At 33.1% G+C, this 27250-nt stretch overlaps 2 protein-coding genes across 3 annotated transcripts; both read left to right on the top strand.

The window, feature by feature from the left end:
- Positions 1-101: 101 nt before the first annotated feature.
- Positions 102-9637, top strand: LOC128173603 (uridine phosphorylase 2-like). 2 transcript variants are annotated; one of them, XM_052839375.1, is made up of 8 exons: positions 102-196; positions 5684-5819; positions 6674-6835; positions 7502-7622; positions 8032-8102; positions 8244-8379; positions 8688-8834; positions 9082-9637. In XM_052839375.1, the coding sequence occupies exons 2-8, from the start codon at positions 5685-5687 to the stop codon at positions 9222-9224; spliced, it is 915 nt and encodes a 304-aa protein (XP_052695335.1). In that variant the 5' UTR covers positions 102-196; position 5684; the 3' UTR covers positions 9225-9637. The 2 variants fall into 2 exon arrangements, with proteins under 2 accessions (XP_052695335.1, XP_052695273.1); XM_052839313.1 differs by lacking the exon at positions 102-196 and adding an exon at positions 633-821.
- A 4727-nt stretch (positions 9638-14364) lies between these two features.
- LOC128173314 (DNA topoisomerase 3-beta-1-like) lies at positions 14365-25907 on the top strand. Its single transcript, XM_052839040.1, has 17 exons — positions 14365-14678; positions 14796-14873; positions 15847-15960; positions 16218-16385; positions 17934-18068; positions 18305-18417; positions 18857-18948; positions 19904-20012; positions 20386-20469; positions 20814-20934; positions 21259-21441; positions 21746-21955; positions 22927-23144; positions 23282-23462; positions 24003-24202; positions 24943-25048; positions 25559-25907. The coding sequence occupies exons 1-17, from the start codon at positions 14439-14441 to the stop codon at positions 25775-25777; spliced, it is 2571 nt and encodes an 856-aa protein (XP_052695000.1). The 5' UTR covers positions 14365-14438; the 3' UTR covers positions 25778-25907.
- Positions 25908-27250: the final 1343 nt, after the last annotated feature.

The raw sequence follows: 27250 nt of genomic DNA, 5'->3' as shown, positions 1-27250 counted from the left end.
CAAGAATAAATTCCTGGGTTTTTAAAGCGATTGGAATGAATCATGAAAGGTGAAAGATTTAGTTTAAAACCAATTTATTCTGCGTGAATGTGGGCTTTTTTTGTTGTATAAATGAGAGTCCACAAAACTAGTCTGCAGATACTGCTCTTCAGTGCAACTAGTGTTCTGGGAAATTTTGTTGCTCAAGTATTTACAGGTATTTGACCAATTTCTCTATATTAACCAGGTTTTTATATTTTTCAATATGGCGTGTATTTAAACAGAGTGCTTCTTTGGTGCTTCAAGTGAATATGATTAAAACGAGCACTAGAAAACAACCCGCATCACTAGATATGTTTTCAAATTCATTGGCATATGTGTAACTCGGGTACATGTATCCTATTCTCTTTTGAGAAGTGGACAGGCATAGCCTGTCCACTTCTCAAAAGAGAATACATGTATCCCGGAAATGAATGTAGAATGTTGTATTTTATTTAAAATGAGGAAATGATTATTTATATCTAATGAAAGCAATTTTGATGTCAATATAGTCCGACTATTATTTCGGACTAATTTTTTTAAATCCAGCCCCTTGAGAAAAAAAAACCAAAACCAATAATTAGGTCCGGATTTCGGCCTTCCGATCAATCTTGAGTTTAAATGCTATCAAATCGAAAATGAAAGTAGACCTTTCATATAAATTAACCTACTGCGTTGTTTAGCCTTGATGCAGTATTTGTACAGTTTGAGGAGTGGTGATTAATCTGAGAAGTGGGAAATATATTGGGGTTTTTTCTTACGTTTTCATAAAACCGGAACATGGAACAAGAAGATTTTACGGAGTAAGTTATGTGATCAGAGACATAACGTTAATTAAGTTATTCATGTCTTTGGTGTGATTTTAAAGAAAAATATCTCAGAAGTACCGGTAGTTAACAGGTCCAGTACAATCTCTTGATTTAGCTTTACAGCATGAAAAAGCTATATAGCTTTATATAGCTATTCAGAGTAGCTTTATTTAACGTTAGGTATTTTGTCATACATATTTCTTAAATTCGTAATTTTTTCAGCATGTATAAAAGAATCGCACTCTAGTGATAGTATTCAACTTTGAACTGCTCTGTAAAGAATGCATGTATTACTCATCAAAGTGTGTCTACTTAAGAGACTTTGTACTTAAAGTACTAAAAAGTTTGGGGCAATTAATTCATGACCACACATGTACAGAACCTTACTTTTTGAATAGAATATAATGGAGGCCAGTTATGGTAAATAAGATAATTGATTGGTAATTATTGGTTGGGACCAATTGCCCAAATGGGATATAATGGCCCAAATGGGATATAAATTTAAAGTGCAAAAATTAAACATTTTTGATTTCGGATTTTTTGATATAACCCAGATAGCATGACTACGTTGGGCCAACGTTGGCCCTTAGTTGTTCATTACGTTGTACCAACGTTGGCAGACTATGTTGGGCCAACGTAATTTTGCTCATCGGCCCTACGTTCATCCAACATGTTGGGCCTACGTTGGTCCAACATGTTGGACCAACGTAGGGCCGATGAGCAAAATTACATTGGCCCAACGTAGCCTGCCAACATTGGTCCAACTTAATGAACAACTGAGGGTCAACGTTGGCCCAACGTAAAGATTACGAGGAAAATTACATTGGCCCAACGTCCTCTGTCAACGTTGGTCCATCCTAGTGAACAGGTGAGGGCTAACGTAGTGACAACGATCAAACTTTCAATGGCTAAACATAGCATGTCGGCACTTATTCAATGTAATCCCAATCTAAATTCAACACTCTTGTTCAATTAATTCCTGTTTGCTGTTTGGCTATTAAGATGCAGGAGTTGAAATATTCTATGCAACGAAAACATAGTATACAGATTTTATTTTTTCTTAGTAAAAATTTACAATACATTGAAACACTTTTTAGAATTAAAAAGAATCGCTAGCATATTTCTTTGTCTATGTAAATTCCTTAGTAACAATCGAACTGTAGGGTCTGATCACTGTCCGGGTCACTGGCTTCAGCATGTTCAGTGGCTTGGGTTACCTCCTTGCTTTTTTTCTTTCTTCCTTTTTTTCCCTTCACCTTCACGGTCTTTGAAAAACGGAACCTGTCCTTCCCTATCTCTACATTTGTTGCAGAGGCACACAGTCTGTTTTTTTCTTACTGCGGCTGAAAATGTAAATTTTAGTTGTTATTTTTATTGTGCAATATGAATTAATGTTATCTGTTATACTGTAAAGGAATGTATAATATGATTATGAATGCTTCTATATTTTTTTTATTTAACTCATTGACAATTCAAACATTATATAATATAAAGAAACATTGCACAAGCATTCGATTTCTTGAAAGAAAACTATTACTTACATAAGTTAATATTATATAAATAGTGCCTGTTTGGGAGGGTAACAGTTGAAATTGACACCCCGAGAAAACCATTGTCAACCGACGCGAAGCGGAGGTTGACAATGGTTTTCGAGGGGTGTCAATTTCAACTGTTATCCTCCCAAACAGGCACTATTTATTTTGTTATACTGAATGTCTTTTTTAAAAATTTTAAGAAAATTTTACTGCTTTTATATAGGAATAACGTGAATTCTACAGCGAACCGTACGCGCATTATTTCGCGCATGTAACATTTTTTAATGTTACCCGTTGCCAAGTGCGTTGCTAACGCTGAGGGTAATAGTAAATATTATTAACTGCGTCTTAACCAATCAGATTTCAGTATTTAACATGAAAGTATAACAAAATAAATTATCATGTACTTACTTTTTGTAGCATATATATCCCCAATCTTCTAATGTATAATTCGTAGAGTAGAAAAAACACTATTTACTATAGGTGTACACGCACAACGGTTGCAATATATTCGAAATAAAACGTGGCAGTTTTGACCATCCTGGTTATATCAGATGACCGATCTCCAAGGAAACTGGCCAGTCCCATGCTGTGAGTAGCATTGACCTAGATACTTGGGCAGTAAAGGAGCTCCGTCTGCCTCTTAATTTCGACACTTTAAGATTCGTTATGCAATAGGCGCTCCAGCTACACGTGTACATACAGCTCATCAGATTTATATAAACAATAAACATCCCTCAACAGAGCAACAATGGCCAACATCTATGACCCAACAGTTTTAAATAATTAAGCCCAATACAATTTACAATGCTCCACTAAATTTCTCAAAAAATAAAAAATTCATTGTCGGGTTTAAAATCTAACAACGAACCAACGTTGGGCCAACGTTTGACAGTTTAAAACTTTTTATATTAATAACATATATTAACTATTTTTCAACCCAAATTACTGAGATCTATATGCATACAATGTATCATGATGATGTTATGTATTCCAAAGTAAGAGAAATAGATTAAACTCAACTAGTTATACATACAAACTTTTTAATTAACATTTTCATGTGTTAAAACATAATTAAGACACTATAAATTCCTTATAATTGCAATCAAAATTAACAGAGCAAATCACATTATTTACTCACCTATACCTTAAATTTTTGTGGTTGTGTTTATGTTATCTGTTTGTTTGTTTTAACTCTGTCATAATTCGTAGCATGTAAAAATAATGACCCAAAGTTGGTCCAACTGCGCATTACGAACAATTAAATGAGATCACATGTTTTACCTACGTTGGCCCACCCATGGCCCAACAATGTTACGCCAACAAACACTTAGTTAGAATTCATGGCATGTTATTATGTTGGCCCAACGTCGGGCCAACTGCGCATCACCAACAAATATAGATCATATGTTTTACTTTTGTTGGCCCAACGTTGGCTCAACATTGTTACACCAACAAACACTTAGTCGAAATTCATGGCATGTTATTATGTTGGCCCAACGTTAGGCCAACTACGCATTACCAACAAATATAGATCATATGTTTTATTTATGTTGGCCCAACGTTGGCTCAACATTGTTTCACCAACAAACACTTAGTCGAAATTCATGGCATGGTAAGATGTTGGCCCAACGTTGGGCCAACTGTGCATTACCAACAAATAGAGATCACATGTTTTACTTATGTTGGCCCAACGTTGGCCCGACGTTTTCATGCCAACAAAGCAATCAATGTGCTATGAAAGATGTTTTATAATGTTGGCCCAACGTTGGGCCAACATTGTGTGCCCAACGCCAACCATCGACCAACGGTACAACCAATTACCAACGTTGGCCCAACGTAGTCATGCTATCTGGGAAATCGGCATTAGAATAGATGAAATGTAATAACTTTTGGTAAACAACTTTTTCTGTAACCGTACAACTACAGAGATTGATCCCTCAGTATATCCAGAACTTCTTGGGGATCAATCTTAAAAACTATAGATTTATAGGAAAACTTGTTAACCAAAATTTGTTGCATTTGATTTGTGTAGACAATTTCAAAATCAATTTTTTTTATTTTTTGCACTTTAAATTTATATCCCATTTGGGCTATTATATCTTAAACGGGCAATTATAGTATTATATCCCATTTGGGCGATTAGGCCCAACCTGTTGAATAGTAAATTCATGAAGTTAGCTAACAGTGTAATATTTTAGATTTTATGATTGATGATAAATATGTCCATATATATAATATATTATTTTCAAATGTGAAAAAATTCATCCTATTGTTATTAAATATTGATTATGTTGTATGTATTTTGTAGGGCGTTTGAATTATAGCTATTAGCATCATAAGTCACTCATTTGAATCTCAACGGCTGTTGTTATTTATTGATGAGAAACCCACGGTTACAATTAATCAATATTTATAAATACCTGTCTTCTAGGTTCAAACGTTCTTTATTCAATACCAGGTAAGTATAATATTATGAAAGTTTTTTCTTTGAAATGCATTCTTCAGGTTGTGATGTTAAAGAATGCAGCTAAATATGTAAAGTTTTCAGGATTTAATTTGCATTGCAAGGGACATGAAAGTACCCAGAAAATAACCCTACGATGAAAAATATTGTGAGATGTTTCGAGAAACTGGACAGAAGAAAAGATATGAGATTTTCTCATAAAACTCTGTTTAAAAAAATTGTTATTGTTTTTGTCAATTTCTTCAAGGAAAAAAGACAAGATGTGTCAAAGTAAAAATGTTGGATATTTAACAGTTGTACTTTTTTATTTAATCTTTGCTAAAATTGCCAAAAAAGGAGGGAAGTGGGAACCTGGTTTAAAGATTAGATATAAACACTCAATTATTAAATGGTAATTGCAATATAATTTTATGAATTTTTTTTTCAGAGATCAAATTAAATATTTAAATGAGATGAGACATAAGAATAATTTGATGTATGTCATTTTATTATGTATGTACTATAAAAGAAGGACGGTGATCTACTCGTATATCTTAGACAAAGTTAAGGTGGAAGAAGTAGTTCAAGATATTTTCTGTCAAAATGCTATCATTTCTGGGGATGAGTAGATTGCTTTAGCATTTCATTTCCGAGGACTACAAAAGTTTTATAAAAAAAAAAAATGTTCAGTTGTTTAATTGTACAAAAATTACTTTAGGTTCCTTTATGAAATGCTAGGAATTGATAATAACAAGCGAGAAGATCCTTTTGCAGAATCTTCTATATTTTGTTATGTAAATATTTTTAATGTATAATTTAGATTCTTGGAATATTTTTGACAAATGATATAGAATTTTTTATTTTGTTCATATCAGAATGGAACCTCCCCCTAGTCCAAAGCCAAGCTTTGTGAGGAATGTTAATCTGGCCGCCATGGATGAAGACTATCTCTATCACTTAGCACTGGACACCAAACACAATGACTTGAAAGATATGTTCAGGGATGTCAAGGCAAGATATTAAAATAAAATACTTTTTAGTGAAACTGTCCGATTAATGTATCAGAATGAAATTCATCTGTTCACACAAATTAATGAACATATATATAATTTTATATTCAGGTGTGGTCTTACTTGTTTTTAATACCTTGTAATTATTAAGGAGGCTGGAAAGTCAACAAATTAACCATCAAATATACCGTAATACGTACTAAAATTTTAGAATGATTTATTTAGCTCTAAACTATTATTTAGTAAAGAAAAAGACCATACATTTTACTTTTCAAATTCAGATATTTTCGTATGTTTTTATAAATGGCTCTTCTTCTAAAGAAGATCAATGCAGTCTTAAAATCGCCACGACCATTGAGCCAACTTAGTGTCCCTGGTACTCCTCCTGGTTTAGATATTCTGATTTAAATACTGGTATTGATTGAGACAGATGTAACCAACTGCAGTTGGTTGTTAGAAAAAAAAACCTCCATTAAGAATATGTGCTTGCAATTTGAATAGCTCTATCACTATAGCATATTATGTAATCCCAAGTTCTTGTTAAATTATATACCATATACATGAGAGAGAGAGAGAGAGAGTACTTCACTAGTCTGCACTTTTATTGATCAGATCAAAGCTTTTAACAGAACATACCAGTATACAAAAATATGCGTATCAGTAGAATTATTCACAATCTACGATGCAAAGAAAGAAATACATGTAATATTAATTTCATTTTGCATAAATGTATAAAATTTTTACATAATACTCAGTATGTGTATGATTCCATATTACAATACACTGTTGGAATTTATAAAATGTAAAAAAAAAAACCCACAAGTAAATATATTAAGGTAATGCTTGTTCTTTCAGTTTGTATGTTTTGGAGGGTCACCTAGTCGTATGAAGGCGTTTGCATTTTATATGGTGAAACAGTTAAAGTATAAGATAACAGCTGGCCAGACTCTGGAGGACATTTCCAAAGGATCGGATCGATATGTGTTGTACAAAGTGGGCCCTGTCCTATCAGTTAGTGTAAGTATGTGGCCAAATAAACTGTTACATCTTGCATATATAAAAGTTTTTATAAACCAACTTTTTTTGCTACCACTTTATCTAAAGTATATGAAGGTAATCAAATGACTAGAACGCGGAGAGAAATGTTCAGACAGCATCAATTTTGTGAATGTCATGATATTTTTTTTTTGGCACATAAATAAATGTTGGTTTACAATTGCCGGTAATTTGTTCAAAAGTAAGGTTGGGGTTTTATTTGTTCACTAGGTCTCTCAGAAATTTTATGTAATGAATTGGTTCTGATGTTTTAATTAGTATAAAAAATTCTTCCCTATCGACATTCAAGATCTAGTTTTTGGTCTGTCTATCTTTTTGTCCCGATCTACTTTTGCAGAATTTTACTTTAACATTGACCATATCTTATTAACCTTATCTATTTAGCAATGTTAGGTCAAGGTAATTGATAAAGATCAAAGTTCAAATTTACTTCTAAAGGAATATTTCATCTAAGTACTGTAAGTGGGGTGCTATTAGAGAGAGAGAGAGAGAGAGAGAGAGAGAGAGAGAGAGAGAGAGAGAGAGAGAGAGCTTTTTGGATTTTCAGTTCCAAAAAGGAGGAATGTGAAGAGAGGATGATAATAATTGTTGCATGTATAATATTTAACAAACAGATGTAATTTTCAGCATGGAATGGGTATCCCTTCCTTGTCCATCTTGATGCATGAAATCCTGAAGCTCCTGAATCATGCAGGATGTGATCCTGGAGAGGTCATGTTCTTCAGGCTGGGAACCAGTGGAGGATTAGGTGGGAAGTGCACAGATATATATATAATTGTACTTTGTTCAAATTTACACTATTTGTAGACCAACTGTTCTTGGCATGCATGAGAAAATGTCATGCAACAAACATTTCTCATTGTGTCAAGGCCTTAATCATTTGTTGATGAATAAATGATAGACTTGCCTCCACAAATCATTCAATTACTAGTCATTAGTGAAAGTTATTGCAAGGGAAAGTTGTTTTACATAACACGTATACATGTATTTACATGTAGTAGTGAAACAATGAAGCCTCTTGAAATACTCAGGCTCTATAAAATATGATGAGGCATTTGCTGTTTAATTACACCATGTTCAATGAAATTAAAATAAATATTATATACAGTGTATTTTATTTATATTTAAGTAAGGTATTTATTGGGGTTTTGGTACAGGTCTGGAGCCTGGAACAGTGGTTATATCAGAGGCAGCTGTAGACGGCCTTCTACGCCCTTATATGGAAGTGGTATGTGACATTTGAATTGATTCTTACACTGTCATTGTGAAATTACAAAGAATGTTACTACAGTAAGTGTAAATATTAATAATATATAATGTTCTTTTCATTAGTATAAAGTTTGAGATGTTGACTGTGTTGATTTTGTAGGCAACCCTAGGAATGGTAATCCAGCACCCAGCATTTCTCTGTCCAGAACTAAACAAGGAACTTCTTGAGGTGTCGAAATCTGTTGGCTGTCAATCAGTTCTAGGCAAAACTATGTGTACATATGATTTCTATGAAGGTGTGTAACATTTATTTTTCCATCTTAATTAAGTAGCCTATTTTTTTTTTTTAAAACTATGCAATGTGACCAGAGTTATATAATGGGCCATGGTTTAAAGAAACTTGTATAGAAGCATGTTGATTTAAAAAAAAATTGGCTTATTACAAATGCAAAAACTGCATTACAAATTACGGTACCTTGTAATATTATTACACATGATAATGTCATTCTTTTTAGTCTACAGCCATAATGAAATGTTTTACAGTATATATTACAATACTTGTGCATTCCTGAATTTATATCCTTTATTCTTTATTTATCATCAGGACAGGCAAGGTTGGATGGAGCGTTCTGTGATTACACTGAGGAAGACAAGAGGAATTTTCTTAAGCGAGCTCACGCAAGGGGAATCGCAAACATTGAAATGGAGTCGCTCTGTTTTGCCGCAATGTGTCACAGAGCTGGCGTCAAAAGTACAACTTGTTTCATGGTTCATTCTCCTATTAAATAAGTACATTTAATATTGAAATAAATTGTATAAGTTATTATTCCAGAGATGATGAAAGTTAAGAGTTTTGTAATACGAATAAGTCGAGTAAGGGAACTGTACATGTTTATCGATAAACAAGTTGTTAATAAAGCTATATAGGCCTCTATTATTACTCTTCCTATTTTTTGTACCTTACACTTGTAATATCATTTTGAATGTTGTATTAACAGGTGCTGTTCTATGTGTGACCTTGCTGGATAGGTTACAGGGAGACCAGATCTCGACCCCTCACGACGTAATGGAGGAGTGGCAGTGCCGTCCACAGCGGATAATAGCTGAATTCATCAGGAAGAAGCTTGGCATTACAGATTAATGAACAAAATTTAGAAGTCCTCCTTACATACAGAAGGGCATCGGGTTAGGCCCCCAAAAGTGAGGAAGACAATCTTAAACATTTTGCTGACTCAACTTTTTCAAAAAAAGGTTTTAAGGTTTAGGTTTTTTTTAATAATGAATTTTTGTATTATTCTGTCTACATATCATCAAGCATTTATTATGGGTTCTTTTTAAAGGGGTTTGTGTAAATTAACTTCTCAAAAAAGCAAAAACAAGTATCTCCACATCTAATATTATGCATGTAGATTGTATGTAAATTTTTGTTTTGGAAGTTTATTGTTTTGTAGATTTACAACTTTTAGTTTATCAGGGGCACTGATATAGGGAACAATTTTTGAACAGTATTTTTCTTTTTATGCTTAAACTTTTACTGACATCTCTGTCTACTAACATATCGCTATCTATATAATGATATAAATGGCCCAAATAACTGAATTCAGTGACCAGTTATCTGGGATACGTTCTACAAAGGATTATAAAGTTGATAAGTTAAAATCAAAAATATTTTATGGAATGATCCTTTTTGCACACGTTAATCTATTAAAATCATGTACTTCTGACTACTTCAGTCTTTATGAATACATTTTTCTTGTATTTATATGAAATGGTTTGTTTATGAGAGTTATAAGTTCTTTTGTTAAATTATGCCCAAGGACCACGTGATTAAGATAAGTTTTTTTTCTTTAAAATGACTGTCCATAATATATTAATAAAAACTCTACTTTCAGTTACTCAGTAATTTTGCTTATATATGAAAAAGAATAAAGGAGTGATGGTTACGTCAAAAAAAGTGTAAAGTAAATGTACAAATAATGTCATGTAAAATGGTATTGCTTTGTTTTCCTTGTGGGTTTTCCATTGAGTGCACGGTGATAATGAGATTTGTAACAAACTAAGAAGGACGTACTTGTACATGTAAACTGACAGAGGAATATACATTTATATCTTTTAATAGAATCAGTATGTTTTGTATTTTGAATTAAATAGCTAGAGCTTTTGGCTTAGGACAATTTGAAACATAGACTTTATGTTCAAATGGTTTATCACTAGTAATTAAACAAGGGCTTGTGTCAGAATGTCTTTTTAGATTACCTGTAGATATTTTTTTATAGCAACATACTGCCACTGATACAGCATTGCCAGCATTTTACAGCATTTACAGCATACATAGGCATTAACATTGCTTTCTTTATTTCCAAAATATATGTGACATTATGATGCAAACTTTTCTTTTGAAGTCTACTGGTGTCAAAAATCAAAAGAATGGTAAATTTTTTGAAAATGTGCTATTGTTACTATTTTTTTGCCTTTTGATACTATACATACATGTTCATTTGCCTCTTTTATGCCAAATACTGGATGCAAACATTTAGGCAGTTCATTTTTATTGTGTGCAATACATGTATTTCTAATTCTATTATACTACTTAAATGTTGTTTACCGATACTCGTTTTTAATAGCACCTTGCTCATAATTTTTTGTACAAATTTAAGAATATTAAAGTGAATTATCTTCTTCCAAAACTCATTCCATTTACTGGTACATGAAAAAAATTCTATATTAATGTTATATTATCAAATACATGTAGGTTGTTTCATAGATTTGATGAAATTGTTAAAAGTTTTATTGCACTTTTGGTTGGTGCACTTTTATAACAGAACTGGTAACTGGTAGAAGTACATTGTTGTACCGTTCTTTCTAGTATATCTGGAAAAATATATGTATTTATTGTTGTACTGCCGTGGTATTTTAAAATGTATTAATTGTTTTACAAATGGAATAGGAATTCCAATATGTTAATTAAAGATTCAATGGAAATTTAAATCAATTTATAGAATGTATTTTTATTTATTTTTTGTTATCCAACTTTAGTTTCCATTCTTCTATGTGTCTTTCTTATGTTGTTTTTTTTGTTGTGTGCCATACAATCACCCAGCCATTTTGTTGTTGTTGTAATTTATTTTTTTCATTTAATATATTTCAATTTTTTATTTCTTTGTTCAGTTAGCCTATAACTATTGTCAATAGTAGATGAGTAGAGTAACGAAGCAAGGTATGCAAAAGTCAGGGTTAAATTTCAGTTTATTAATTACTGTTTATGGTTCTTCATCATTAAAAGTTTAATTGTAACACAAAACACATGAACACCTGTTAAAGATATGGATGATATTTTGTCTTAATTGATAAGTACATGGACATAATTTACATGTACATGTATTTTTTAGAATTTTTTTTTTTTCAATTATATATCTCCATCCAACTTCCTAGCATGTCACTGTATGAATGTCCAATTTATTTCATTATGGGACAGAACAATTTTAATATGTCAGAATGTAAATACAAATACATCCATTTTGGCCCTGCCCTAGAGTCAAAACCCATACTCCAGGGGACATGAAATTTAAAAATTTTAGTAGAGGACTTCCTAGTAAACAAAATTATGTCAGAATCTAAATATATCACAGTGGCAAGGGAAAAAAGGTTACTGTGTCAGATATACACAGTAAAACATTTCATGGAGAGCCCAATAATCAATGAAATAAACCTAACACATACTTTCTTTCATGATTTACTGGTTCAGATTAAAATAATGTTGAATAAAGCATGTGTCAAGTTCAAATAAGTACCGGTATTAATTCATTGTTTCTTTAAAATTAACAAAAACATGTATATCCGATATCTACATTTCTCAAATCTATAATTGGTGTTTTATATGATGTATGTTATATGAAGTCCTCCTATTGGCTCTTAATATGATTGTAATTTTCTAGTGCTTTTTTTTAACATTTTAAAATGTGCTTTTTATCCTGCTTACAAGATGCAATAAATTCTACGGGATGTTGTGTGTCAACAGACTTTAACAGCTTTTTTTTATGTTTATGTATAAGTAACATCTGTTCGACTTTACGATAATGGTTTCATAGAAAACTGTTTTCTCTTAAATATGACACAAATAATGTTGGGCCCATCTGCTCATTCAGCATAAAAACATAGACACTTAGTCAATCCTGGTACGAGATCCTCGTAAACTTTGAACAGGATTCCGCCGATATATAATACAACGTAAAATGAAAACCATTCATTGGAAAATTCAACAGATGCTAGTTACACATTTTTTTAGCCTCTCTTCGAATTAATTCATAAATATAGCATTAGGTTTCCCAGTCTCATATAGAGTGTGTGGACACTCGAATTAACTCTCTCAAGTCTATATGTTTATTTATCGATGTATTCTGTAGAACTGATGTATACACATCCATGTTTGATGATATTCAGATATTAAAAGTTCTGCGAAACACAGTTAATTTTCAGAAATATAAACGCATTAAATTAAACTAAATAAAGACTTAAGAAAGTCTAACACTCGATCGACGATGCAAACATTTGATTAATTATTTACTTAAATAGTTCACCCCGCCGTACTGTAATTATATAACTAAGAAAAAGAATCCACCTATACAAAAAAGAATTTGAATATTTTTATCGTCAAGTGTCGTGTGGTTCCGAGCGATAAATCAATTCAACGGAACAAAATACATGTTTATAATAACAAAGACAAAAAATTCATCAATCTTATGCTAATTATCTCGTGTATTAACGGTTATCGTCTTGCACATGTGTGTTCTTTGGAAGGGATTATGTGCATAGATATATCAAGGAGTATCTCAATTTTCTCATGGGATAATGGCATTTTTTTTAATAAAGACAAATCGTCTCAAATGTTGACCTTTAGTAACGATTTAACAGCGGAAAGTTAATGCATGTTTAAGTTACATGTTTCAAAATTCTTAATAAATACATGCTGTATTCGAACGAATTGGGAAAATATGCTGCAAATTAACATTAATATTTTTAATTTGATTATTAATATGATGAAATAATCAAATGGGTAATTCTTAAAAAAAAAATAGAAAAAAAAAATAGAGGCCATTGGGATACATCGCTCACTTTTGCAACAGTTTTTAACTTATAAGCTAATATTAATAACAATACAATGACATATCTCCACGCAAGCGTTCGTGTATTACCTATTTTAAAATTTTGAAACTTACTTCATGGCTAGCTTTAGCCTTTCTCCCTGTTCAGTTTCACCAAAAATTCATACGTTTTTTGTCGCAGAATAATTATTGGCTACATGCATATATCTATTCACATAAATTGTGACCATTTGTTTCATATCCTAAAACGCGACAATTCTTATTACAAGTAACTGCACACAAATTTGATTCCATATTACCTTTGGATTCCCGTTTGCACCCCTCCCCTATTTTGATCCTCATTAGGCATGGTATTTAAAAGAGGTACAACTTTTTTATTGCTGTCATATAAAGACGAATTATAATCCCTCATAAATTTTTATTTTGAAAAAAAAAGAAAGTAAAATTGTGCCGCCATTTTAATGAAAGTACCTTGCTCTGAAGGTATAAAAGCTTCGATATCTAGCCTCTGTAAGTTAATTTTCAATTAACACTCAAATTGTGGTTGCCTGTTAAATATGCCTCACTGAAGCATTGTAAACATTAAAATCGGAAATATGATTTTTGACCAAAATCGTGAGCATGCCCCTTAATTTAAGAACATTTTTTTGTGTTACGGTACATATTTTAATTAATATATGTTCCGGATCAGAAAGGTTAATAAATGAACGGTCGTGTAAGAAAGGATGCCTTTTGAATTCAGTTGCGCACAAATTCGCACATTTCGCGTGCATGAAAAATAAAACTATTCTCATGTGTTGATATGGACTACTGGTACATATTTGGTAGCGTTTTTATATTTTTGAGGTATTTTCTGTTATCAAAAAATTAATTTTTGATATGAATAATTTGAATCATTGATAACAATAAGTAATAATTTACTGATATCAGAAAATCTTTATTTTGGTATCAAGAATATTAAAGTTGATTTATTCGTATCAGAAATTAGAAATCATTTTCTGATATCAGATATCCAAATCTTGATATCAAGAACATGATTTTCTTATATCCAAAACATTTTTGATATCAGAAAATAGCAGAAAAGTATTCAAACGTTGCTTCAAAAGTACATGCGATAGATTTTGCGGTGCAACATGAACTCGAAACATTGTTGGTACGGATTACTATAATGTATTAAACTCGAAATTCCTCAAAAAATTCATGCTGCACAAATTTGTGTGGTCCAAAATTGTTTCAGAGACTAGGAATGCACAATGAAGACTGTTTTAATGGTTGCAGAAAAGCCTTCTCTGGCTCAGTCGATAGCGAAGATATTGTCAGGTGGACAACTGATCTCTAGAAAAGGTTCTAACGGGGCTTGTTCCATTCACGAATATAAGGGAAAGTTCCCTCCCACTGGAGAATCGGTTTCATACAAAATGACATCAGTTTGCGGACACGTCTTTGGTTTGGACTTCACTGGAAAGTACAACAGCTGGGACAGAGTTGATCCTGTATGTACCATTGTAGATATCTGACAGAACATACATGACAGAATAAGAATATGTTAAGTGTTTGTATTTAGTTTTTTAATATTTATAGGCCTAATATATTTTATCTTCATTGTTTAGGTCGAGTTGTTCACTGCACCAACTCTGAAGAAAGAAGCCACAGAGAAGTTACGCATGCCAAATTTCTTGGAGAAAGAGGTAGCTGAACACAAAGTATTTAGCATGTATAAAAAGCTAAACTATTTATTTTTTTATATATCGATCCTGCATATTTAAAAAAATAAAATACAGAAGTGATATGGAAAGAAAAGGAGCATCACTGCATGTAACTCACAGTAAGGCGTCAAATATCCTCAGCTTGAAAATGAAAGATGGTATTGTCATGATGCAAATTAACTTAATTAATTCTTCATTTGTTTTAATTGTAAAATGTAATCTTTATTATTCTGTCCCAAGATATCCTTGATTCACATTTTGCGTAATTACCCGATTTTTATAAATTCCTCAGGGTTCAAATGATGTTCATTCCAAAGTATATGTTAAATTTCCAAGATTTCTCCATTGAAACGCATTGTTTAGTTTATCAGGTTTCAATACACCGCTAAAAAATGTGATGTCTACGGGGATTTTGTATTGCAGCAGACCAAGATGACGTTGAAAAATTACGTGAGGTATCCCGAGTGTCTTCCAAATGAACAAAATACATTACAGAGATTTATAATTGGATGGAAGTGTTGACATCTTAATCACAAAATAGTTTAAATAAAGAGCGGTTCAATTTACTGTAAATTCACAAGTTGTTGAAATTCATATATCAGTTACAAATTGACTATCTACCAGTGAAAAACAATGAAATGTGTAAACAGGACCAGGTTGAACTTCAAGAGATGAAGAACTTCAAGATATCAGAGATGGAGAGATCAAGAGTTAATTTGCTTAGTTATATAGAGAAAAAAATTGGGACCGTGATTTCACTTTGAGAGATCAAGAACTTTGAGACTCCGAGACTAAGGTTCGAGCCATCGAGTGTCACCTGTAGTATCGAATAATGTAAGAAAATGTGCTGCATGAATATCTTGGGACAGAGTATAGTAAGGAAAATTCACTGATCAGGTTTTAAGAATCTCATGTGAGGTATAATATTGCTAAATACCTAACTTTTATGTTTAAGGCAAGGGGGGTAGACTACTTGGTCTTGTGGCTGGATTGTGACAAGGAGGGGGAGAACATCTGCTTTGAAGTGATTGACTGTGCAAAACCAAGCATGAATCGATTTTCAGATCAGGTATTTATGGAAAGCTATTTCTTTTTTATTACATTTACTGTACATAGTATGTTTATTGAAAATATTGTCATAGTAATTTATGTGTCACTTGATTTTGATGAATCCCAGTCCCCTTATACCCTAAGGAAGTTGATAGCAAAAATCTGTTAACAGTTTTTCTCCTTGAAGAACACAACTTAAATCTGTGAGCCCAGAATGAGAATTGTTAATATCGGGGTACTAGTATTTACAGTCACATAATCATGTTTTCTCTGTAGTGTGTGTACAGAGCCAAGTTTAGTGCAATCACCGACAAAGACATCAAGAGCGCCATGACAAAGCTGATCGCTCCGAACAAAAACGAGGCCCTGTCAGTGGACGCCAGACAGGAGCTGGACTTGAGAATCGGATGTGCATTTACACGGTTTCAGACGAAATATTTCCAGGTAAGCACAAGAAAAGGTGATACATGTCCCGTATTTAAAATTTTATTAGCAGTTACTTTAATTTGCGATTCACTTAATTGGCAGGACTTAATTTTTAAACAGTTGGTTTATGTAGAGTGTAAACTTAAACAAGTAAGAGAAAGCTTATATGACTGGTTTTTGGCAATTAAGACGTACCGTAGAAGCACATATTTTCGTTAGGTCAAAATTTCGTTGTTTTTAAGGATGACGTTTACTCAGAATGAAAAAAAATTCCACTGATGATAATGAAAATTCAACTATTGTGTGTTATAGACCTTTTATTGTAGTGTTATTTTTCATTTTCAAAAAAGTAGGTCAATGACCTACTTTTTTAGTTAATGGCCATTGTATATTTTTGGAAAATTAAAGGAAAATCACTTAAAATTTTACACTATGATTGAGATTTTCTTAATTGTGAAAATAATACAAATTGCTCAACACTTTTGAATATGAAATACAATTTATGAATGGCAGTGACACTAAATACATACAAAGCATTAAGTTTTCCTTCATAAATTTTATAAATATTCCAGTCCGAATTTCCTTTATCACTTTTCAAATTCCTACCCGTTTTTGATCCAGTTTTACAAAAAATTGAATGATGATAATACAAAAACATTTATAGTATTAAACTACTTATATTGATCTTGTTCTGTTGGCATATAATTTATATGAGGTCAATGATCAAAATTTTGAGATATGGTGAATTTCTCGTTTTTTAGCATATTTCAATATTTTTCAAATTCATGCCATACGGTTATTTTAATGAATAAATGAGGTAAAACTACCAGAAAATATACAAAATTATATAGACTAAAATATAAAATCTTAACTTTTAATATTAGAGTACTTACAAAAAGGTTTTAGCAGAAAACAAAATCTGCAAAATTTATTCCGAATTTCCTCTGTTTGGCTAAAAGTCTATTTTTGTTTTGGCATACTTCCATAATAAAGTAGAAATATCGAATGTTATGTCAATAATAATTCATTTCACAGATACTTTTTGTGTTTAGAACAAATTTTACTCATGACATTAAACTTTGTAACAATCCGAATTCGAGAACTCAAACCCTGAGTAAACAACACCCTTAAACCAAATAAAATTTCGTATAATGTAATAATGTAATCTCTTTGTATTCATTGATACTTGGGTTAAAAATTTGTCATGGATTTAATTTTGTTGATTGCCAACAATAATAACGAATTTAAATCCTCAATGAATATTTCTGCTTCTACAGTATTCTTGCAAACCTTACCATAAACAACAGTTGATTTACAGTATGTGCCTTAGATATAATGATGCCCTGTCAATGGATATTAAATACTTTTACCATACCATTGAATTTTATTTCTGTAAATGGAGATCACTGTGACTAGTTTTATAATAAAAGAACTTGTTCTTCATCATCTTTTTACTTTAATTTCAAAAAGATTTGGTCCTTTACATAACAAAATGCTCATCAGACTTGAATATGACTGTCAACCAAGCTTCACAGATCATTTTTGAATCCCACATATTGTTTTCAGGGGAAGTATGGAGATTTGGACAGTACCCTGATTTCCTATGGTCCTTGTCAGACCCCCACCCTGGGACTCTGTGTGGACAGGCACGATAAAATACAGTCCTTCAAACCAGAACCATACTGGGTCATTCAAGTCAAGGCAAGCACCTTTCAATTACATGCGTGTTCAAAGAAAATGTTTCTTCTGCATTATTCGTTTGTCATTTAGCGTAATTCATTAAATCTGACTCATTTATACAAATGTAACATCTTTTTAAAATTGTGAGATCAAAAATGATTTCACTATAAGGGGAATGTCATTTTATATGAGTTTACTGTTACCATGTTTTACTGTATGTAGATTGATTAATTAGTCTTTCTCATTCCTATTTACAGTTGGCTTTGCCAGAAGGCAGGACTGTGGACATTGACTGGGATCGAATCCGAGTGTTTGATAAAGAGGTGGCTCAGATGTTTGTGAACATGATCAAGTCTTCAGACTCTGCAAGGTTTGTCAGTCCAATCTAAGTTACTGTAAATTAAGAACAATTAACACTGTGAATTAAATGCAGTTAATACTGTAAATAAAATGGAGTTAATGCTGTAAATCAAGTACTCCTATGGTTAAAAATTGTAAACTAGTTACAGTTAATACTATTAATACCCGTAAAATGCTGTTAATCAAGTACAGTTAATACTGTGAAAAGGTTTTATTAAGTACATTGACCAACTTTGATCTAAATTATCATGGTTGTTCATTCTTTAAAGTTTCACCATTTTTATGATTTAATATCCTTATAATTTTTGTGTTAGGATGCTAGTATTTCAAAACTAAGCTTAATTATTTAATGTGATTCTGAAATTTTGCAGATTTGTTTTGATTCTATAGATAGATCTTAAACTTTTCTTTCAATTGAAATCTAATTTGAATTGAATTGAACATTTCAGAGTTTTGAAAGTTACTCAGGATGTGAAGTCAAAAGCTAGACCCCAAGCTCTGAATACTGTGGAAATGCTCAGGGCAGCAAGCTCAGGCCTGGGTATGTTGTACATGTACTGTATACAGGGTCATTTTTGCACCATGTAATTTTCACCGTTTTACGCTAGCAGACAGTTTCGCCCCGTCTTGAATTCGCCCAGACACAGTTGTGTTTAAAGAGAGATAGTTTAAAACATTGGAATTTACCCAATATTAAATTCGCCTACAGACAATGGCGAAAGGGGTGAAAATAAAACGGGGGCGAATATTTACCTGACTGTATACAGTATATCTATATCAGTAACTTGAATATCATCACTGATCTAGCATGATATTACAGTACTTTAATTTCAATTGAGGTTATTCCTTGTGGAATTCAGTTTATTCTATTTTACATCAATGGGTAGATCACTCTTACTACATTAATGTTCTGCAGAATTATATACATTTGTTATGCAGTGTAGAGAGAGTCCTGCAAGTGACATGCTGACATACCCCCTGTTCATACATGCTCCTCAAAATAAAATTTTTAACCGCCAGTGGGTGCCCTCATTGACCTTATCATTATTTCATTACTGAAAATATGAACTTTAAAAATTCCATTTCTATTTCATCATATAAATCCAGTCATTAGAAATCCCCTAAGGTCAATGACATTGATTTGACACATATATTTTAATGTAGGAAAAATCCTTTAATATGTTCATATAAACTGATTGACATGAATGCATTTTAATGCCCATGGTTGTCTGTGAATTAAATGAGGATTTCAAGTGTGTCAAGATTCTTTGAAGTCTGTATGATCCATAAACCTATTCATATTCTGATGTTATAATAAGAAGATGAAACATCTTTTTAGGGGACCTTGAAATAAATTTTGTCAACAGAAAAAAATTGAGAATATCCACTGTTATTTTTAACAAGTCCTTATTTATTATTTTGAAATTCTTTGGCTGAAATAATGAGGCACTTGAAGTATTGTAAATGTTAATGCATAGTACATCTGAACTTGACAGGTATGGGCCCACAGCATGCAATGCAGATGGCTGAGCGACTGTACATTCAGGGTTATATCAGCTACCCCAGAACAGAGACAACGCAATATCCTGAAAACTTCGATCTTGTGTAAGACTTTGGAAACTGGAATGTATTTTCATTTTACAAATTTAAAAAAAAAAATGATGTAAGCAATTCTTATATGTGTTTTCAGCAAAAAGGTAAATGTTTGTAATTTTAGAGATATGTGGAAGAAAAACAATTTTCTATTGAATCGAGCATTATTTTTTACCTTAACAGAAATGTGGACATGTATATTAATAGAGAATTTGGTTGTCTTTTAATATGTATCTAGAAGTATGATAACTCTTCTGAACTATGCATGATTTTATTCATGGTGTCATTTTGATCTTTACATACTTCTCTGACTCTGATATCTGATGTACACATGACTGTATAATGAACTTCTTTTTCTTAATGTTTTCTTTTCTTTTTTTTTCAGTGGCACTCTTCGCCAGCAGGCTTCAAGCTCTATGTGGGGGGACTATGTCCAGAATCTTCTCAGGGAGGGAATTCAGAAACCAAAGTAGGTTTTCAAAACTAATGGTAGCCATTTCATTGAAAATAACTTTGGATTTATGAAAAGCTATCTCAAATAACATGTGGTGGTTTTTCTTTAAGTCAAGTTTGAATCTAAACGTGCAATTTAGAGACAACAATTTTGTTGATTTTCTAAAGCACAGTTTATTAAAAAGTACTTGCTGCTGTCCATTCATAAAAATGTACTAAATCACTAATGTACTGTTTGTTAAAGAAAAAGAACAGTACCATTCAGTTACGTAATAAATTGTATTTCACTTAAATATATAGTGTTATGCTATTTGTAAAATCAGGAAAAGCCTTGACTGTTTGCGCTTGTTCTGTTCTCAGGAAAGGGACAGATGTAGGGGACCACCCTCCCATCACCCCAATGAGGCCTGCCACTGAGGCTGAATTAGGTCATGATGCCTGGAGGCTGTATGATTTCATCACCAGACACTTTATAGGAACTGTAAGCTCAACACTGCTTTTGTGTGTTTGTATAATTTTATAGATTTTTTAAATTGACATCTTGCAAGCCCAAGAATCTTGAAATTAAAGAAACTCAAGTTTAAGAATGGTAACTAATATGTTAACAGAATCACTCACCATAACACAATCATGTATTGTATTGACACCTGTTGCATTGTATCCGGTAATTGCAACAGAACCTACCTACTGTTACATTGTATTTTCAATATAAAACCTGCCCACATTTACTAAATAATTGCAATAGTACTTGGCAACTGCTATTATTATTAACATGCATTACAACAATAGAAGATGCACTTTGTAGATATCCCCAGACTGCAAGTACCTGCAGACTACTGCGTTCTTTGAGATTGGTGCTGAGAGATTTACCTGTACAGGTTATCGGGTTACCGACCCAGGGTTCACCGCCGTCATGTCCTGGAAATCACTGGAGGACGAATGGACACTGCCCGAATTCAAGAAGGACATGGACTACAACATTACAGAGGTGATTGTTTTGTTCTAGATGTATGATGAACAAGGTGTGGTTTAAACACAGGTTATGTCCAGGTTTTGATGAAGATTGGAAAAGAAGGTATAATTATTTTTAGTTTTTGAGAATTGTTGACATTACTTATCATATCCTGGAATGAATGAAAGAGCAACAGGCAAACCCTGTTTTTTACTATTATGACTTTTATGTTTCTATCGAATACCCTGAAATGTAATAAAGTGATTAGCTACAAAATGTATGAATATAGCAATTAACTGCAAATGTATGAATAGTGATTAGCGATATTGTTTGTCTATAGGTGAAGATGGTAGAGAAGCACACTAGTCCTCCCGACTACTTAACAGAATCGGAGCTTATCTCGCTAATGGAGAAACACGGCATCGGAACCGATGCCAGCATCCCTGTCCACATCAACAATATCTGTGAGAGGAACTACGTGACGGTCACCAGTGGTCGCAGGCTCAAACCCACACCCCTGGGCATCGTCCTTGTACATGGATACCAAAAGGTCAAGGGTCAACAAACAATTATGTGGAATTTTTCTTTCTTAACAGAAGACATAGAAATTTACCTGCTCTGAATAAATAAATAGATAAATAATTAAATAAGGGTACGGAAAATGTATAGATATGACATTAGTAAGAAAGACACCTGTGCTGATCTTTGGGATCGCTGGTGTGTCAATAAAAAGTATTTTTTTTTCAAAACAACTCTAAAAACCCTGTATGTCTTGTTGAGTCTATCCTTTATCATTTACATGTACATACATTCACATTTATGGACATGTTAACACTTACAGGTTATGGTAGTGACCAGTGACTTTATTTAAATATTGAACAGGGAATTTATTCGTTAAGTTGATTAGCAAAGTCAGTTTATTATCAAATAAAAAAATATCATTAGTATTTACTGATTGTATTTATATTAGTGTATACCCTGTGAAATAATTTACAGTAAATTCCTTATTTTAAGCACGTACTTAATTCCACAATTCATGCATTAAATCGTGTGAAAATAAAATCGCGAGCACAAATTTTTGCCATTATTTGTATAGCTCAAAACTGTCTGAAAAAAATAAGCGAGATTTTAAGATCCACTTAGACTGCTTTGTGCGATTTTACGCGGATATTAATTCTTCATGTTTACATTAATTTGGAGGGCTACATATATGTTTCATTTTGCAGTTTAATAGGATGTTTTTTTTTGGTTGAAGGGTACCTATAAAACACACAAAAATTAAACCCACTGAAATTTGAATGTTTGGAGTTTTGAGAACACTGGGGTTCTCTGGGAATCCCATTGTTTTAAAACAGTGAATTTTACTAAATGAAATTTGATGTCTATTAAGTATTAATACTAATTAAACCATGGTCTATTTTATCTTTTAAAGTACAATTTCCAAGATGGTACAAATCTATGCTTCCTAATAATGTGTCTGTACAGTGTAATCATCATTATATCTGTGGGATTCCTTTGTAGATTGACATTGAGCTGGTGTTGCCCACCATGAGATCTGCAGTAGAGAAACAGCTGAATCTGATCGCAGCAGGGAAAGCATATTTTGAGGACGTTCTGAAGCACGCCTTGAACATCTTCTGCTTGAAGTTCAAATACTTTGTGGAGAACATCGGTGGTATGGATGAATTGTTCGAGGTTACCTTCTCCCCTTTGGCAGCAACTGGAAAACCATTATCTAGGTAATTAATCTTGTTCAACCCCACCCCCCTCCCCACTTAAATTAGAATCATAAATCTTGAATGAAAAATTCAGAATAAGACAATGCATACATCAGTGTTATTCAGTATCGAAGAAAATAGAGTTTGGTGCATTCTAGGTGTGGCAAATGCAGACGCTACATGAAATATGTGCAAGCTAAGCCAAGCAGGCTGCATTGTTCTAACTGTGATGAAACCTACTCCCTGCCACAGAATGGCAACATCAAGCTGTACAAGGAACTCAAGTGTCCTCTAGATGACTTTGAACTGGTTCTCTGGACAACAGGAGTCAGGGGAAAAGTGAGTTGCATCTGATCTGCATACTGTGAATGAAGTTTTATGAGTTAAATGTTTTGTTTTAGAGTATGTGGTAATAAAAGCCATCTTTTTGCTGACGGACTCATGATGGGAAAATACAAATGGAAGCCTGTGTTTCATATGTTTTTTTAATTTACATGTGCATGGATTTTTTTGCACAACTTCTGCATTCCTGCTCACTTTATTGAAACAAGCATATAAAATGGAATTATACAACAAGAATTAAAAAAAAAGAAGTTTTATAAGAGGCAATGCAAACTCAAGAACAATCTCTTCACTGCAAACTAGTTTCAGAGTACAACTGGGTAGTTAGAGGGATCTGTCAATTGATGTAAATTAGAAAAGAAAACTTCATTCACAGTGTAATGGAATTGCAAAAAAAACTACAAAAATACTGAATAAAGATTTACTGCATAAGAATTATAATGGTGTTTGTAACCCAGTTTTAAGACTTCTACATGAAGAGTTCTAAATCAGGAATCTTGTAATTCTCTGTAATGTTTTCACCTGGACATTTTGTAGAGTTTCCCTCTCTGCCCTTACTGCTTCAACAATCCTCCGTTTCCGGACATGCGTAAACAATTTGGCTGCAACCAGTGCACTCATCCGACCTGTCAGCACGCGCTGATCCAGCACGGGGTGTGTGAGTGTGTGGAGTGTGAGACGGGGATTCTGGTGCTGGACCCAACTTCCTACCCAAAATGGAGGATGGCTTGCAACAAGTAGGTATCCCTTACTCAGCTGGTATTGAAATTGCTTACAGTGTTTGAAGCCAGCTGGTACAGGCTTTTGACCTTAAAAGCATTTCTTTTTATCAAACGATAATTGGCTTTCTTTTTACAGTGCTGGAAACTTTCTATAAAAAGGAATGTTTATAAGGCAAAGTGTCTGTGTCAGCTGGCATTAAATACTTTAGACAAACTCAGTACTTTATTTAGCTATAACCACAATGTTAGAATTCCTTCTAGATTTTGTATACGTTACCTGTATTATATATTTTATGTCATTCTGTATATTAATTAAAAATAAACCTTTGAAGTTTTCAAGAGTTTTAGAGATGCATGTATCACACAACTGACACATACTGGTACCTGTTCTGATACATGTACTTGGTACAGTCAAACTAAATTATCCTGAAGTAGATGGGACTGTTTAAAATCCTTAAGATATCGTTAGGCTAGTATTCATGATATTGAGGATAAAATACTTTAAAAGATAAGTGGTTGGGACTTACAAATCACTTTGAGATATCCACTGTTTTCGAGATATCAGTGTTTGAGATATCAAAGTTGAACTGTATTTTAAAATTGATAGTATGGTCAGTTCACACAAAAGTCTTGCAGGTGTTAGAGAATGTTTTTCTTTGTTCAAGTAAATGAAGTTTACACATGTAATTATATACCCCTATATATGTTAATCATGCCATTCTTAATAAAATTTTCATTTTGTTTATAATTAATAGGTGCCAAGTGGTGATCAACTTCTTTGAGAATGCCCACAAAGTGAGCGTGTCCGAGGAGCTTTGTGACGACTGCGGAGCCCACATAGTGGATGTGGACTTTAGCAAGGTAGGCAGGCCGCATTAATGGGGATAGTTGGATTTACCATTATTCTTGTGTATTCTTAAGAAAACTTCCTATTTAAGGACCATTTACACACTTATAAAAAAAATAGGGAAAATAGTTTAAAAAATTGAAGAAAATCTTAAATTGTAAAGATACATTGATCAGCTTTAATATTGTAGTTAACTTACTTTCTATGTTGCTTTCCATGCTTGATTTTTTGAAGATTAAATTTTTTGGGTATGTGAATGAAATATTTTTATAAGGTTATTCAAATACATGTACCATTTATACTAAATGATTTTTTGTTCATTTGAAACAAATGTTTCTCTCCAACACCCCCACCTCCCAAAAAAAGTATGGTAAGAAAATAAATAATCTTTTTTTTTATTTTAGATACATTTACTTTGTACCCCCCCCCCCCACACACACTCAAACCCAAAATACCCCCCCCCCCCAAAGAAAAATACAACAGCATTTTCAATGATAGATTATCATATGCTTTTTTCTTTACAGGAAAAGACGCCCTTGCCAAACAAAGAGACCAAGCATTCTGGTTGTGTGTTCTGTGACTCTATATTCAAAAATTTGGTTGAAAAACACCATGCCATCATTCGACGTAAAAGACCGGGTGGGGGACGGGGCAGAGGAAGGGGTGGGAGGGGGAGAGGGAGGGGCAGGGGCCGGCCAAAGCCCAAGGATAAAATGGCTCAGCTGGCTGCGTACTTTGTGTAGTCTGACAAACACTGTCAATCTACAGGTGCATATTTTATAATTTAAAGAGGTGAGAGCATTTTAACAAAATTGTTACAACTCACTTGCTTATTTTATAAAGTTTAGGTAAAGGCTGTTGTTTCAGAGTGAATTAGTACTTTATTGTTTACTTCAAATACGTGGTTATTGAGTGTAAAGAATAAAATTTCGCACACAAGTAAACCAAAAACATATTTTGTTATCAATAAATATACATTTACATGTAAAGACAGTTACATGTATGTAAACAACAAAATGTTGCGAGATGTGTCCAGAGTGTCAACCAGTGTCTGTGTACTTGTCATCTCTACAATTTAGCTCTCACTGCTGGCTAGCAGTCATGTGAAAAAAGAGCGTAACGGTAATATATAAATACATACCGGGTAGTTTCTCCCCAACAAGCCTTATGTAGTAGCTCAATGTGGTAGCAGATGGCTACCGGGCACCTCTCGCAGGACCCCGGCAAAACTGCAAGACAGGTGGTTAGACGAGGCTCAATAGTAAGCTTTATTAGGCAACATACTTGGAGAAAGCAATTTCCAATTTCAAACTCAGCGTTAGTAACAGGAAACCATTTAATTAAGGCTGCTGTCTACAGTAACCAAGCTTCCAACTATAGGTACAGTTTTGATTGTTTTCAAAATGTTTAAGTTATTTAATTCATTTATATCGCGTAAAATAAACTTGCGTTCGCCACAATATAACGTGCAAAAAATTGATGCGATTTCTACGATTACTGTACTAATAAGACTGCTATTTCAATCGCACTGTGGTTCGTACGAACGTAGCATATTTGACATATAACAAGTTCGCATTGATACTATAATTGTGGTTGTAACGTTACTAGTATTTGATTAATATTGCTATTTTCCCATTACGACGATTCACGATTGAAATCGCAGTCTTGATCGTAGAGATCATATAGTATTGAAGTCAAATCTCACCAGATCTTAAGGACTGTCATAGCAATCGTGTTAATCGTAGAAAATTGTTGGACTGTCAAAAAATCTTTTACGATTAACACGATTGATTTTTACTGAGTAATTGTAATTATTCGTTATCATCTTATCAGATCGTACTTTGTCATAACCAAGCGCAACAAATCGCATATAATTGTAGCTCAAATCGTGATTTTCTTCCATCTTGATTGTAAAAAGAAACGCCACCATCGAGACCAGTCGCTAGAAAACATGGACAGGTAGCAACCGCGAGTACTGGGGAGGGGCATGCATCCCCTTTTAGTGCAAATGAGCTTCACTTTACATTCTACTTCCGCTAAGTTGGTTCGTCGTGACATAGATATCGCGATCATATATGATCTCGAACAAATAATTTAGAAATTTAAAGTGCAGGTGCATACTTGGCGGGAGAACAAGTGAAAGCTTGTTTGCTTTATAATGAAAATAATGCTGTCAATAGTCAGCGTGCTTGATGACCAAGACATAAGTCACCACA

Source organism: Crassostrea angulata, chromosome 1, assembly GCF_025612915.1.
Source record: "Crassostrea angulata isolate pt1a10 chromosome 1, ASM2561291v2, whole genome shotgun sequence".
NCBI classification, from domain to species: domain Eukaryota; kingdom Metazoa; phylum Mollusca; class Bivalvia; order Ostreida; family Ostreidae; genus Magallana; species Magallana angulata.
Note: the sequence above shows the minus strand (reverse complement) of the source record. Positions and strands in the feature narration are given on the sequence as shown.

Bases quoted from the DNA above. Each gene is read 5' to 3' on its own strand.
- LOC128173603 (XM_052839313.1), top strand. From the start codon at position 799: ATGGAACAAGAAGATTTTACGGA. The intron at 822-5,683 runs GTAAGTTATGTG...TGTTCATATCAG, and splicing joins GAACAAGAAGATTTTACGGA to AATGGAACCTCCCCCTAGTC. The intron at 7,623-8,031 runs GTGGGAAGTGCA...GTTTTGGTACAG, and splicing joins GGGAACCAGTGGAGGATTAG to GTCTGGAGCCTGGAACAGTG.
- LOC128173314 (XM_052839040.1), top strand. From the start codon at position 14,439: ATGAAGACTGTTTTAATGGTTGCAGAAAAGCCTTCTCTGGCTCAGTCG. The intron at 14,874-15,846 runs GTAGCTGAACAC...TTTATGTTTAAG, and splicing joins CAAATTTCTTGGAGAAAGAG to GCAAGGGGGGTAGACTACTT. The intron at 18,069-18,304 runs GCAAGCACCTTT...TCCTATTTACAG, and splicing joins ACTGGGTCATTCAAGTCAAG to TTGGCTTTGCCAGAAGGCAG.